This window comes from Scylla paramamosain, chromosome 1 (assembly GCF_035594125.1).
Source record: "Scylla paramamosain isolate STU-SP2022 chromosome 1, ASM3559412v1, whole genome shotgun sequence".
Lineage (NCBI taxonomy): Eukaryota > Metazoa > Arthropoda > Malacostraca > Decapoda > Portunidae > Scylla > Scylla paramamosain.
This window is the reverse complement of record NC_087151.1, coordinates 8,877,470-8,892,732: the sequence shown is the minus strand read 5'-3', so window position 1 is coordinate 8,892,732 and position 15,263 is coordinate 8,877,470. Positions and strand designations below refer to the sequence as shown.

General features: G+C 38.0%; 1 protein-coding gene across 10 annotated transcripts in view; it reads left to right on the top strand.

The window, feature by feature from the left end:
- The first annotated feature begins 6,545 nt into the window (after window positions 1–6,545).
- LOC135099722 (uncharacterized) overlaps window positions 6,546–15,263 on the top strand; it is a 353,588-nt gene continuing 344,870 nt past the window's right edge. For all 10 annotated transcript variants that reach the window (XR_010268324.1, XR_010268323.1, XR_010268314.1 and 7 more), the window contains exon 1: window positions 6,546–6,619. Coding sequence is in view for 2 of the 10 variants with exons in the window: in XM_064002216.1 (XP_063858286.1) it covers window positions 6,561–6,619 (59 nt within the window). In the remaining 8 variants the exon portion in view is untranslated. The remainder of the gene's footprint in view (window positions 6,620–15,263) is intronic.

Sequence of the window (15,263 nt, the reverse complement as noted above, 5' to 3'; positions counted from 1 at the left end):
CCCGCCGCCTGATTAGACTCCACTTGAACATTAATTGTATTTGCGATCATGTTTGCTGTGAAAAGTGTGTGAACTACAGAAAGCAGGATTATTGGAGGGTCGAGCTGTAGATCTTTGATGTCCTCCATCTTGTGAATTGATTTAGAATATTTTCATTCTAGCTATTGGCGCTGAGCAGCCGTGCAGATATTAATTTGGAATTTGACGAGTGTGACCAGTAGCAAAATCAACAAATACGTAGTTATGAATAAACTGTATTACAACTTATTGCAACTCTAAATATTTTATATTTGATTAACCTGCTGTCACCTTTTATTTTATTTATTTATTTATTTATTTATTTACTTTTTTTTGTATATATGTAGACATTGTGGCGTCTCATATCACAGCTATTTATTTTTTTACCTATTTTAACTCCTATTTAGTGCCCTCTGCCAGAACAAAGAACAATAGAAGAGTCAATCATATAAATCTCCTGAATTGTTTAGTGGCATTCCTTTAGACAGAAACAGGAAGAGGCTCGGAGAGAACCTAACACGTGAATACCATAAACACCTGCTATTGTTTTCTTTAACGCCTAATTGAGTCTTGTAAATAGGGCCCCACACACTTCACTAGGTTGAGGCAGCGGGGCAGAGCTAAGACATTTATCTGTACCACTTTCATCTGTTCACTATTTCTTTTCCTGTCTTCTCACTCCCCAAGACGACAAGAGGCTGCAGTTCCCTTAGTCATACTTGAGTCCAGCTGGGTGCTCGCCTCCTCCTCCTCCTCCTTATCCTCGTCATCTTCCTGGAATGGAAAGGAAACATTATCATTCTTGGTGAGAGAGAGAGAGAGAGAGAGAGAGAGAGAGAGAGAGAGAGAGAGAAGCATAAGTATAGTATAATTTGCATGAAAATGAAGATATACGATGTTTAATTATATGTGTAATTATGTGTGATTAAGTAAGTTTAAGTGAATCAAGTCAAGCAATTAATGAGGAAAATATTTAGGAATAATGAACAAGGGAGAGACGTGAAAATGAATGAATGAATGAATGAATGAATGAATGAATGTGTGCATAAATAAATGAGTAAATAAATAAACAAACAAATAAATAAATGTATAAATAAACAAGCAAAAGAATAAATAAATAAATAAAACCGGGCAGTAAACCAAGTAAACAAATAAAGAAAGAAAGAGATAAAAAAAACAAAGAAAACTAAGAACTCGAATAAAAAGAAAACTGCCGATACTAAAAATGGAAACGACTGCCCAAACACACACACACACACACACACACACACACACACACACACACACACACACACACACACACACACACACACACAAAGACGTATCCTTTATGAGAGAATAATCTGAATAGAAAAGAACAAAGAAGGTGGACCACAATTTAAAAAAAAGTAAAAAAAAAAAAACATGCACCACCACTACCACCACCCACCATCACCACCAGGAAGAGCAAGCAATAAGAATCCTTAGTCCTTCTTGACATTGAACACACACACACACACACAGAGAGAGAGAGGAGAGAGAGAGAGAGAGAGAGAGAGAGAGAGAGAGAGTCGAGCACCACTTCTATTGTCTTCTCGCCGCTGAACTCAGAATATGAATGAACTGATGTGAAGCAAGCGAGTCGGAGATGTGTTTTTTTTTTTTTTTTTTTTCAGGGAATCGCACGAGGAGGTGTGTGAAGTCCAGCTCCGTGTTCTGAAACGCCTCGACTATTTTCAAAGAGCACAGAGATAATTAGCCTGATTCTCAATAATAATTCTCCTGTTAATAATGTTGTTCTGGCATTAGGACCATAAAAAAAAAACACTATTAAAAACCCTTATCATTTCAACTAGAGCCTTTTCAAAGTGGTCGAGATGCAGTGCAAGAAAGTTTCTCCTGTTAATAATGTAGAAATCTTGTTAATCTGTCACCAGAACTATGAAAAAAGAACACTTTTAAAAACCCTTGTAACTTCAATTAGAGCCTTTTGAAAGTAGTCGAGGTGCAGCACAAGAGTTTCTGAATATGGTACCCAGAGCGGCGCGACACACTCCTGCCCGCCGCCGCCACTAAGGGTGTGTTCTGATCCCGTGTTCTCACCCTTTGGTTCTCCCGCAGCAGGAGCTAGTATCCCCAAATATGAGGCAGAGAAGGAGAGAGAAAGTTAGGTAAAAGGAGGAGGAGGATCAGATGATAATGAGAGAGAGGGTGTTTTGTTTACATTTCAAGTGCAAGGACATTGTGAAGGTGGAGCAGGAAGAAAGGAGTGTGGTGATGAGAAGAGATGATGGTGACGGAAGGAGGCTGTTAATAGTGATGATGGTAAGGAAGTAGTTTGTCGTGATACGTGTAGATGTAAGATAGGGAGAGATAATGATGGGGATGGTGAAAGAAGGGTATTGGTAGTGATGGCAGTATTGAAGATGGGAAATATTTTGTGGTGATGCGAGTGGATGTGAAATAGGGAGACATGGTGATAGTGGTGGTGATGACAGAAGACTGTTAGCAGTGATGGCAGTGGTGGTAAGGAAATTATTCGGGATGGTATGTAAGTGTGTATGTGTTTATATTTTTTAAGCTTGAAAGTTTAGATTGATTCCTGCAGTGCGTGAGGCAGCGTCCTTGTGCCTCCAAGGCGACAGATGTTATGTAATGGAATTTGAGGGATTGTGGCATTTTGAATGAGGAATTTTTTAGTTACATAACACATTCTTTACTGGAATGGTATATTGGTTAGATCTGGAACGTATTCCTGATGTTTATTATGGTTTTTATAAGTGATACCTTGGAGGAGAAGGTTTTCTTTGTCTTTCATTATATTTTATTTATCTATTACTTGTCTCCTTTTATCTCTTTTCCTCCATACGATGGGATAATATCACTAGATTAGCACGAAACTCATTTCTTTCTTTCATGTTTTTCTTTATGATTCTTCCATTTTCTTCTTGTTTTCCTGGTTAAGTAATTTTGCAAGCTTGTTTTTGTAATTCTTTTATACCATTTTTTTATTATTATTTTCCTCGGTCTTATAACACTACAATATTGTGTGCATAAAAAAAAAAAAATCAAGACAAGTTCTTCGTCACCTGAGTTAACAATTATTGTTGACATTCATGAAATACCAATATGAACATTTATGATTTTTTACGAGACTATTTCTATTTTCATTATCTTTGTGTGAAATATCACAAGAGTAAAGTAAAACATTGTTTTCTCCTTTTCAGTTCTTAGATGTGCAGGAAAGTTTTCCATCACAGGACAAAAAAAAAGAAAAATCATAGTGAAAAATATTTATAAAAGATCAGCAATTTTATTCACCACTAACGTAGATTTTTGATTGACTAATAAACATGTGACTTGCAGTGTAGTGGACTTTGCCAGAGAGTATCAAGTCACACAAAAATTACTTCATTATACCTTGCTGTGCGTGTTCTTCAGTAATGCCTCTTGGCGCGAAGTTTGGCACGGGTTTGCTTTTGGAACTATTCAGCAGTCTTTCTGAGCTCCTCCACTGGTAGGCAACAGTGACTCAAGGAGGGGAAGAGGTTCGGATGGAGAGAAGACGCCAAATGGAAATCAGCATGTTGACTTGTGTGGTGTATTGAATGTGCTGATTATGTCTTCATTATGTCTTGCTGGAGACTATCATTATTAATCTTTTGTTATTCTTCTCATATAAACTTTTCCTGTTTTCTACCAATTAGGCGTCCCGTTACATCAGTCTCAATATGAAGCACACACACAAAATAAAAAAAAGATGAAGGATAAGACGCTCTTGTCAGTAGTATATATTCTTCATATTTCCCAATTTCCAGGTGGCGAGGACGGGTATTCAACCTTGACGTTGCTTCCTCCTATGAGTGAGTACACGTCACGCTTCTCTTTGATAATCTGTGACTCTATCTCATCTTGAAAGCAAATTATACTGTGACTTATTCTGCCTTGCACGCGTAATTGTACGTTTTAGCGGATTTCACGTCAGAAAGGAATGTAGAAAAATTCTGGAAGCAGTCACATGCAGATGAAGAAAGATAAGCAGGCAGACAGAACGAGAGGAACAACAGGAAAGAAATGTGTAGTAGTGGTATAAAGATGGAATTTATTCTGCTGAAGTGGCAGGGCATAATATACACGCTTTCCAGAGAGAGAGAGAGAGAGAGAGAGAGAGAGAGAGAGAGAGAGAGAGAGACAGGAGGGTGAGGGGAGAAGTAACACAATTTGGAGCTGTCTTCAAAGAACCTCCTTCAAGACCAGCAAGACGACTTCTTTTCCCCTCGCATTCGCGTCCTGCCATTTTCCTTCCGAGAGTAAAGCTAACTCAGTTTTCCTCGGGACCAAATATTTTTTACGATGCGCGCCACATTTTCCCATGCAAATGAGGGAGGTGAAAGGGAAGGAAACTGGGGTGAGATGGAGAGGGTGAGGAGAGGAATGGGCGGAGATAAAAGGGATCCCGAAGAAGGAGGAAGAAAAGGAGGAGGAGGAGGAGGAGGAGGAGGAGGAGGAGGAGGAGGAGTAATGTTAAAGGAGAGAAAAGACAAAAAAGAAAAAAAAAGATCCTCTTTTGAAACCATTGCAGAAGAACATGAAATAAAAGTAATTAATTAAACATTGAATAAGGAATGGAGACAGGGAGACATAAAAGATGTCATAAAAAGAAACATTCGCCTTCCGCTGGGCTAGAAGTGAAGGATTTGAAGCCAGATAAGGTGGTCATGAAATTGTGTATTCGTCATTTACTTCAGTTTTGTAGCCTTCCCCTCCTTACGTCCCAGGACATGCTGCCATTTGCAATTCCTCTTACGTCCCGGCATTCAAGTTTTGTCCTAAAGACCGAGAGAGAGAGAGAGAGAGAGAGAGAGAGAGAGAGAGAGAGAGAGAGAGAGAGAGAGAGAGAGAGAGAGAGAGAGAGAGAGAGAGAGAGAGACAGTAACAGTGGTGGTAGTAGTAGTAGTAGTAGTAGTAGTAGTAGCAGTAGTAGTAGTAGTAGTAGTAGTAGTGGTAGTAGTAGTAGTCTCATTTCTCTAGAGCTGAAAGGAATAGAACTTACTACGAGTTATAAATTAGTGGTGAAAGATTTTTCCAGGTTAAGTTACGCCATAAGTTGATGTTCTTACTGCCCTCTACGTCCTCCTCGTAACTGTGATGTTTTATCGCATTGTATGAATAGTGAAAGTACAGAAAGTAAATACATAATTCAGGTCTGTCATAAGTTATAGAAAGTCTGATATATACACAAGTTCTTGAATGTATTCCTGATTTTTATACATTTATTATTTAATCTCTTGTTTCTCAGTATAGGTTGAAATTATATGATTTATGAAACATGGTATTCTACTTATTTCTTTTTTTTTTTTTTTGTGTGTGTGTGTGTGTGGAAAATGGCATTACAAGCGGGCTGTTATATATATTTTTATCTATGTATTAATTTATCAACCTGTTTATTAATTTTGTCGATGACCAGTTTCCCCAATACATGTGAAAAAGGAAAAGAAAAACAAAAAGAGAGAAAAAAAGATAAAAACGGTTCAGTTGCAGAAGAAACACAAATTGTTAATAGAAATTCTCTTAAAAACCACAACGTTTAGAATATACCAGTGACCTATCAATGTTCCGTTTTCTTCCCCCCATAGATTCATGTACACATAGTTTGCTTGGCGCAGGTTGCTGTTCTTCGAGCTTGACTCCGTTATTGACAAACAGACCTTGGCTATCAATAAATAACCCATTTCCGCTACAATACCAGTAGCTTAATTTAGCATAGCAAATGTATCATGACCTATTCGAAATGTAAACACACACAGCACCCACGCACATGCCCTTGACGTCACTATTGAGACAGTGTATGATAACAATAGTACATTGAGAGCTCAGAACGATCACTTATAGTCTCTCTCTCTCTCTCTCTCTCTCTCTCTCTCTCTCTCTCTCTCTCTCTCTCTGTCAGTCAGTCAATCACCTTTGTCAATAAATATTCCTTTTCTATAATGACTATTGGAAATAATAACATGATTACATATACAAAATATAAGTAATTATACGGCATAATAATGATGACTATAATAACCAGTTTGTGACAAGAACACCGCCTGCAAGGATGCCAACCCTTCAGCGAGAATAACACTTGCAGGGATGCCAACCTTCAGAAGACGGGCGCAAAGAATTTTACTATTTCTTTATTTTCAGGCTTATCTGCTAAAAACTACCACGCGATGAGAGACTCAGTGTTAATGTATTGGTGTATGTGTTAGATATTTCGTTAAATAATGATGGTGATGATTTTTGCTTTGGGTATTTGAAGGTTAGGGATACATGAATGTTGTAAAGGTATGTAAATAAATTGATTGATTGATAAGGAGATAGGTAGATAGGCAAATAGAGAGATAGATAGATAGGTAAACAAGTAAATAAATGCGTACTTGAATATTTTTTACATTAATCCTTGTTTTCTTCCTCACTCTGTTTCGTATAGTGTCGTAAAGCTTCGAGCACGAGTTTCGCGTCTAGGCTTCAGGCTTCACCTCCCTGGCCTAAGCAGTCAGTGCCGAGCGGAGTCTTAGATGCGTGTGCGTGTGTTAGTGCGTTGTGCGGCCTATTCATCCCTCGTATATTCCTTTCGGTAAGTGAAAGATGAGAGAAGAAATATTGTTATTTTACTTACCCTGAGATTTCTATTCGAGATTATGAGTGAAAGTAAGGTATTAGAAAGAGGAAGTGGTGGTGGCGGAGCTGCGAGTTTCTGCATATCAACAAAAGGGAGATAGTCAAGGCTAATTTTGTTCACGTATTAGGCATATGATGTAGATTAGAATTATATTTAGGTGTTGGTGCATTGTTTGGTATGTGTAAGTTAGTATTTATATATTACTATGAATAAGGAAGGACGTGGGTGAGTGGTGGTTGTGACGTGAGTGGTTAAGGCGAGGGCATGTTGGCTGTGTATTGAAGGAGGTTATAGGGAGGGAAGTAAGAGGTGTGCCATTGGGTGAGGTGACGAAGAGGACTTGTAAGTGGTGGTGGAGAGGCTGGTAGTGTAGAGACTGTGTGGAAGTAAGGGATGTAAGAGGAGATGGAAGTGATGAGAGTTGAGGTGGCGATATGGATAGGTTACTTAGTGGTGGTGGTGGTGGTGGTGAAGTGTGTGGAAGGTGGTTGGTTATAAAGAATTGGTACTCTTAAAAGAAAACCCGCTCCACTTTCACATTGGTTTACTTCACTCAGTTTAGGTAGCCGTTGTAGTAAACTGCTCCGCTAGGAATACGAAATAAATAGGTTGTAACTGAGATCTAACGCTACACTTAGACAGAAGCAACGATAACACCAAAACAAAAAAGTTCTGTGGTTTTTAACCTTGAAATTAAAGGCCACACCCTAAAAAAAAAAAAGTAAAATTAGAGAAGATACACATCACCAGATATGACAGAAAATTATTTATGTATTTATTTATTCATTTATTTATTATCCATGCTGTCGCTCGTCATCAGTGTGTCTTTCTTCGAGTCAGAGAACAGAAATATATGATAAAGAGTTGTGTGACCTTAGGAGCACTGTAGGGAACACTAGATGCATGGTGGTTTTCTACAATTACATTAGATTTTAAGGTCCAATGAAAGACTTAGGTCATTGTTTTCTATCTAAAATCAAAATCTATCGACAAAGTTAAAACAAAACAAAAAAAATCAAAATACATGCACCAGATATTATAAAGTTGTTTGTCCATTTAAGTATTTATTGCGACGTGGTGTGTGCCGTAAGGATGCTTGTTTGGCCCGACCTCAATGATGGTAGAAAAGTAACAAAATGAGACCGAGATACTACGCGCGGTAGTTTTAAAAAGCATTCAATCCACAAAAAAAATTAATTATTCCATAAACCTTCTTAAATAAATGTTCACACTGTGTATGACTGCGAAATATATGCGAAACATTTATAGAAATTTACTTCCGCATCGACCTTTTAATTTTTTTTACGATATTCAACCGTCATTATATTTAATTTACAGTTAATATATCCATTGGAAGTTTGTCATAAAAATCAGGTGCCTACATATTTAATTTGATTAAAAAAATAGAAGCCGCCTTACTGCGCTAAAGGTCGTAGGAAAAAATAGAGAGAAGTGTATTTGTTCCTCTTTAAGTGTGTGATGGACAAGAGAACACAGGCGCTGAGAGACGAGGTACAACTGAGATGTCTCAGAAAAATTCCAATGACTTCCATGTCAATTTGATCTTTTAGAAGCTCTCTCATTGTCCCAGAGATTCCAAAAATAGATAAGTAAAGAGATAAATAATAAACAACTAAATAAATAAATAATATCCGTAAAAAATAGCAAATACGCAAAATGGAAATAAAGTTGAGGAATGTATGCAACAATAATTTCAGTTCTTTCCCCATGACAAGATCACCAAAGGGAAGAAGAATAATAAACTGCATTATGATTCTTTCAAGTCTCTTGCGAGGCTGTTTATATTAAGCCTTACTACTTATTCTTAAGCAAGGAGTGTGGAGCTGAGGGAGGTGTTGCTGGAGCATGTTCATGTCTTTTTCGGGGGCCCTAAGTGAGGCTGTTTATAATGACCCGCTCTATTTATACTAAGGAGTGTAGAGTTAAGGGGTGTAGAGCTGAGGGGGGATGGTGCGTGTGTTGTAATGTCTCCAGCCACAGTTTATGTCGAGGGATGAGGAGAGGAAGCCAATGCTAGACACGAGGGGCATCATGTGGGTCGTGAAGGGAAGGATTAGCATAGCAAGTAATGCAGTCACATCATTAAAGCGAACACTGCCTTGAATGGTTAAGTAGTAGTAGTAGTAGTAGTAGTAGTAGTAGTAGTAGTAGTAGCAGTAGCAGCAGCAGCAGCATAGTAGCAGTAGGAGTAATAGTAATAGTAGTACTAGTTGTTGTTTTGGATGTTATTGAAGAGGTGGTTTTCGTAGTAATAGTAGTGGTAGTAATGGTAGTTGAGAAATTATGAGTGTGTGTGTGTGTGTGTGAGAGAGAGAGAGAGAGAGAGAGAGAGAGAGAGAGAGAGAGAGAGAGAGAGAGAGAGCACTAACAACAATAATACATTTTCTATCACTCTCTCCAGGAAATACTCTTTTATTATTCTGTCTCATATTTCTGGTCTTCTTTTTAATGGATAAAAACACTTCTAGGAACTTATAGGCACGACTGGAATTATATTGATGAAAAATAGTGAAAATTGAAAGCAAAGAAATAAATGAAAAAGTAGTGATGGAATGTAAGGTGTCTATTTGTACGCCAGTTGTATGAAAGTATATGGTTGTTGGGATTAATGAGATACGCGTCACAAATTAAGTAAATTCTAAAAGTATAAAGGTTTAGATATAAAAGCAAAACAAAACTCTAAACTTAGAAACTATATATCTGTAAGTAAGAAGAAAATAAAGTTGCGGCATTGATAAAATTTGTATAATTATTAAGGGAGTAGTGGCAAAAGAAACGATAATGTAACAATTAATGAAGGAAAATGTCCTGCGGGCTTTGAGAAATGGGTAACTCTTTTAAACATACTTTGATGCAACGTAATGTCGGAGCATGACACTGTGATAAAAAAAAATTGCGAATAGAAAGACTGGAAAGAATAATAATAATAAAAAATCATAACCAAGAAAAAATATATATAGATTAAAAAAAATTGTTGAAAATAAAAAAAAAGATTACTAAGAAAATAAAGAAGAAAATAGGTCGAATATTTAGAAGGAAATGTAAATAAATTTGCAAGAGAATAAAACTAAAAAAAATCTATGAAAGGAAAGTAAATATCAGATCATGAAAAGAGGGATAGTATATACATGAAAAAAAAAAAAAATTGTCAAAAAAATAAACAAAGAAAATCGTAAGAAAAAAAATAAAATAAAATAAATGAAGGAAGGAAGAAAGATACATTATGAATAAAAAAACAGTAAAAATTAGAAGCCAAAGTTAATAACAATCTCATAAGAACGCAAAATGCTGCAATTAGAAACAAGAGAAAAGCTACAAAATCGTTCATCTTAAAAGGAAAGAAAGAAGGAAAGAAAACAGCGAAGGTGAACACATTAGTCGAAGCTTCACCCGCGAGACCACTAAGAGCCTTTCTTTGTCTGAAAAATAACCCCAGAAATTTGCCTTTTTCTCCTCTTTTTTTTTTTAGGCCTTAACACACACACACACACACTCTCTCTCTCTCTCTCTCTCTCTCTCTCTCTCTCTCTCTCTCTCTCTCTCTCTCTCTCTCTCTGTTCGTCATACTTTTTTCTTATCTCCGTCCATCAAATTATCTGTTTTTCTATCTTTGTGCGTCCCTCTCTATTTGTCAGTTCATCAGTATTCTCTCTCTCTCTCTCTCTCTCTCTCTCTCTCTCTCTCTCTCTCTCTCTCTCTCTCTCTCTCTCTCTCTCTCTCTCTCTCTCTCTCCGCTGTATACACGGTGTGCTGTGCTGTGACTGAGGCCTCAAGTTAAATTATTGGATATATTCGCCGTAACGTGCTCTAGAAAGTCCCAGATTACTTTATAATTTGACCGCAAACTCGCCCAAAATAGTTTTTTAAATTACTTTTAACCCCCCTCTTCTCTCTCTCTCTCTCTCTCTCTCTCTCTCTCTCTCTCTCTCTCTCTCTCTCTCTCTCTCTCTCTCTCTCTCTCTCTCTCTCTCTCTCGTAAGAAAATGGTCGTTAGGTTTGCGTTGGTCTTGTTGATGGTAGTTGTCGTGGTAGTGATGGTGATGATGATAAGGTGCTATTTCAAGAGAGCGGGTTGCATCTATTACAGGTTAATTTTCATTTGATATGTTAAAATCCATGGGTGTGTGTAGTGATGGTGATGTGTGCATGATGGTGATGGTGTTTGGGAGTGATGGTGGCAATGATTTTTGGTATAGTGATGAAGATTTTAGTGATGGTGTTCGGTGCGGTAAGAGAGAAACAGTGAAAATAATAATAGTGTTGTGTGGGTGGTTGCTAGTCGTGATGGTGATGGGATAATGCTGAATGGATTTCTTTCTGTCTTTGTTTTTATTCGTCTGTCTGCCAATCGTGCTATTTTTGTTTGTCTGTTTCTTAGTCTATCGGTCTGTCTTCCTATTTGTTTCTCTCTCTCTTACTCTTTTTTCCTCCCTTTCTTTCTCTCCCTCAGTATTTTTTTTTCTATCTGAAATATATACAATTAAAAAAAAAACGGATGTTCTTGTTTTTCTTTAATTTGTATGTTTACTAACGCACGTAGAGATACATATACTCAATAACCCTTCATACAAACAACTCGCTCTTACTGCCATTCAACCACCCAATCAACATCCGAGCCAGACATAAAGGTAGCCAATAAGCAGAGACACTGAGACTCGTAAAGCATCTTGGAGCGAAGGAGTCAACAACGATTCGTCTTCCTTGTTCTATTCGTCAACATCTTCCCTTCCTGCGTCACGGGCCAGACGTCACTCACTCAACAAAAAAAAAAAAAAAGCTTAATTGAGGCGGAACTGGATTTTAATTGATGTCAAAAGTATTAGCTGCCACCATTAATAAAATTGGAAGTTGGTGGAAGAAGACACGCTCTTCTTTCTCCTCCTCCACCCTTCTCTTCCTTCGTTTTTCCTTTTCGATAATATTTTATTTTTCACTGTGGCTTAATTATTTTCTATATTCAAGAAAATAATGATAGGAGATGTGGATTGTTGAGAGAGAGAGAGAGAGAGAGAGAGAGAGAGAGAGAGAGAGAGAGAGAGAGAGAGAGAGAGAGAGAGAGAGAGAATTTTTAGGAGGAATGATGAAGACGAGGGACGTGAGCAAGCGAGCAAGTGAGGGGTGGAGAAATAAATATTGATATCAAGTGTTGTTCAAAGATTTAAACGAGTAAATGCCTACTTTGAAATGCATGGGAATCCACCTGTTTACTTCGTGCCCTCTCTTACCTGCACCTAGCCAATACCTTTCAGACATTTTCTCTCTCTCTCTCTCTCTCTCTCTCTCTCTCTCTCTCTCTCTCTCTCTCTCTCTCTCTCTCTCTCTCTCTCTCTCTCTCTCTCTCTCTCTCTCAGTACTAAGAAGGAATATCATCGTTTTACAGCCTTACTATGCATTAGCAAACACTACTTTTTATGTTTATGCCACGCAGAAATATGCTTGTAAATATTGGTGTCAGGTGACTCTCTCCCTCTCGGTTCGCTCTCTCACTTCCTCTCTTCCTCATCATTCATTCGCACATGGGACACTTCTCTTAATCCGTGTTGTGTAGACGAGTATCTTATGGTGTGCATTTCTTGAAACGCTCCTCTGTCACCTTTAGTTCTCTGTCTTTTTCTCCTTTTCATCACCCCCATACTTTATATCTATCCATCCACACACACACACACACACACACACACACACACACACACACACACACACACACACACACACACACACACACACACACACGCATGCACGCACACTAACGCAGAGGCGAGGCAAACACAATCCATACTTTGTCGTAATGATCTTGCAGGAGCCACTTGTACATTGTATAAATAAATCACGGGCTTCGTTCACGTTAAGGTGTTATGGATCGAGACCCAGTGGGGTGTGTCTTTCAGTCTTGCCAGCTTGGAGCACAACCCTTTATGTCACTTGGGATATTGATTAGCATGAACACTCTCTCTCTCTCTCTCTCTCTCTCTCTCTCTCTCTCTCTCTCTCTCTCTCTCTCTCTCTCTCTCTCTCTCTCTCTCTCTCTCTCTCTCTCTCTCTCTCTCTCTCTCTCTCCTTACTCTTTACTCTTTATCCATCCCCTTCTATCTCCCCTCTACTCTCTGCCACTACTCCTTTAGCTGTTCTCTGTCCTCCTCCTCCTCCTCCTCCTCCTCCTCCTCCTCCTCCTCCTCCTCCTCCTCCTCCTCCTCCCAACCACCAACTCCACTTTCTGCTCTCTTTCCTCCTCCTCCTCCTCCTCCTCCTCCTTTTCTTTCTCCTCGTCCTTCTCATATTCTTCGTCATCATCATTTTACATGTTCCTCCGCCTTTTTATCTTCATTCCTCCATTGTTCTCAAAGTTTTATTTTTTGCTTCACTTCAGTTTTTTTCTTCCTTACCTTCTTTGTGATGCCTTTCTTTCGCGTCAGGCTTTTTTTCCCCCTTCAGCTTTCCCTCTAGTTTGCATGTGCTTCTTAATTTCATTCTCCTGGTTCTTTTTATTTTTTTTTTTTCATTTGGCTTCTTCGTTCTTCCCCTTCCTCTTTTTTTTGTTTTTCTTTTTTTTCATTTCTTTTTTTTTTTTTTTTTTTTTTTGCATCTTATGTTTTCAGTCGTCCTCTTCATCCAGTCGACCCTCTGATCCTCTTTGTCTTTTATTATCTATTCATCCAATTCGCTTCGGTTCTCTCCCTTGTCTTCAGCTGCCGTTAGTTTTCTCAAATACCTTTTTTTTTTTTTCATGAAGCTTACTGTATTTTCTTTGCTTACATGTATGAATCCGGTCCATTTTCTTTTTTTTTTCCTTCAATTGTGTGTAAGTTTTCTGAGATTTTCATTTAATTTTCATCATAATCATCAATCATCATCAAGGTTTCTTCACTAACTTTCTACTTCATTTATGTTTGCTGTCTATATGTCTGTATCAGAACATCCTAGTGCAATCTGTTTCATCTCCATGTAATTATATTTATCTTGCTCTTATTTTTTATCATTCCAATATCGTCATTCCGTTGTTCTGGAGAATTCTGCGCTTGTCTACATTTATTGATCCTTTGACTGCTGTGGTTGTTCTGAGATACTCTAAAAATATTTCCAAAGACACAGAAAGAAAGACGATATAAGGTTGACTGTGTCTTTCCTAAGTTACATGATCATTTGACATAGTACAAAAAAGTGTCTTAAAATCTGTTACTAATTATAGGGGAAAAATTCTAACAAGAAATGCCTCGATTGTTGTGTAATTTTTTTAACTTTGGTGTGCTCCCTAAGCTATGATATCTTGTCATCCCTCATATTTTGCTAGGTGCACCGTGTTGTTTTTTATTCCCATTTTCCTTTGCATCCTCTGAATCTTTCTTTCCAATATTATCGTAAAACTAGTGATTTCAGATATATTTGTTGGACTGCGGAGATTGTTTTATTTTTGTTTTATAATTCTGTGTTGTTTACTGAAAGCACTGTATCCAAGCACCATTTTTTTGGACCTATGATATTTGACTGCTGATAACATCTCAAGATCCCCTTTACTACCTATCGTTGTATCATTACACGGGTGAAGTTCAAAATCTTTCTTTATTTTTTTGAAGTAGATAATTAGCTAGATTTTTATTCTGGATTTTTTTTTTTTTTTTTTTAAATCGACCTCCCTTATGTATGAAAAAAAAAAAAAAGAAACTGGGGCTATTGTAGGTATGTGGCGCACCATCAGGTGGGATGTAGGAAATGTTACACCACACTAGCTTAGGGCGTCTGAATGAGGGAACACATTTAGCCAGGCTCCTCTCAGTGGGCCTGCCTGTTATGGTTACACCTGTCTACTTTATCTCCGCTGATCACTAGAATATGCAAGTTCTTATGTACTTAGGACGCAGAGCTAAACAGAGGTGGCCGCCCTGTATGCACCCTTCGTGTCTGTGACGTGTATGTCCTTGGCCTGTCGGTCTACATCATATCACGTGGTGTAAATACTATACTTATTGAATACCTGCATCGGAAATGTACATAGAAATTAAGGGTTTTGCGTTGGGGGAGAGTAACCATAGTGGGTGAGTGTTAAGGGCGGGGAACGAGAGAGAGAGAGAGAGAGAGAGAGAGAGAGAGAGAGAGAGAGAGAGAGAGAGAGAGAGAGAGAGAGAGAGAGAGAGAGAATACGAATATGCAAATTGGTCTTATCATACGCAAGAAGCCAACGCAGAAATGGTTAAGATATATCATGCAAACTCCAGCGCCATTACGTATATATGTACAGCTGATTTATAATGTAAATACGAGTCTTCTGTTGCTGCTGTTGCTCCTACTACTATTGGTGCTTTCATTGCCCCTGCTGTTGTTGCTATTGTTTTACATAATATGCGTATCACTTTCCTACAGCCACCGGAACTACTACCTCCATCACATCAACACCAAAACTACTGGAATTGGATAATCTTTTAAGGTTTCGGTAGTGAGTAAGGGGGTGTGATAGTGATGGTTGTGGTAGTTTTGTGGGAAGTGTCCAGCTTAGAAAGAAAGAACAATATAAGATAAACATAAGAACATAAGAAAAAAATATGGGAAGTTGCTTTTAACCATCAGGCCTACACGTGGCAGTATATGA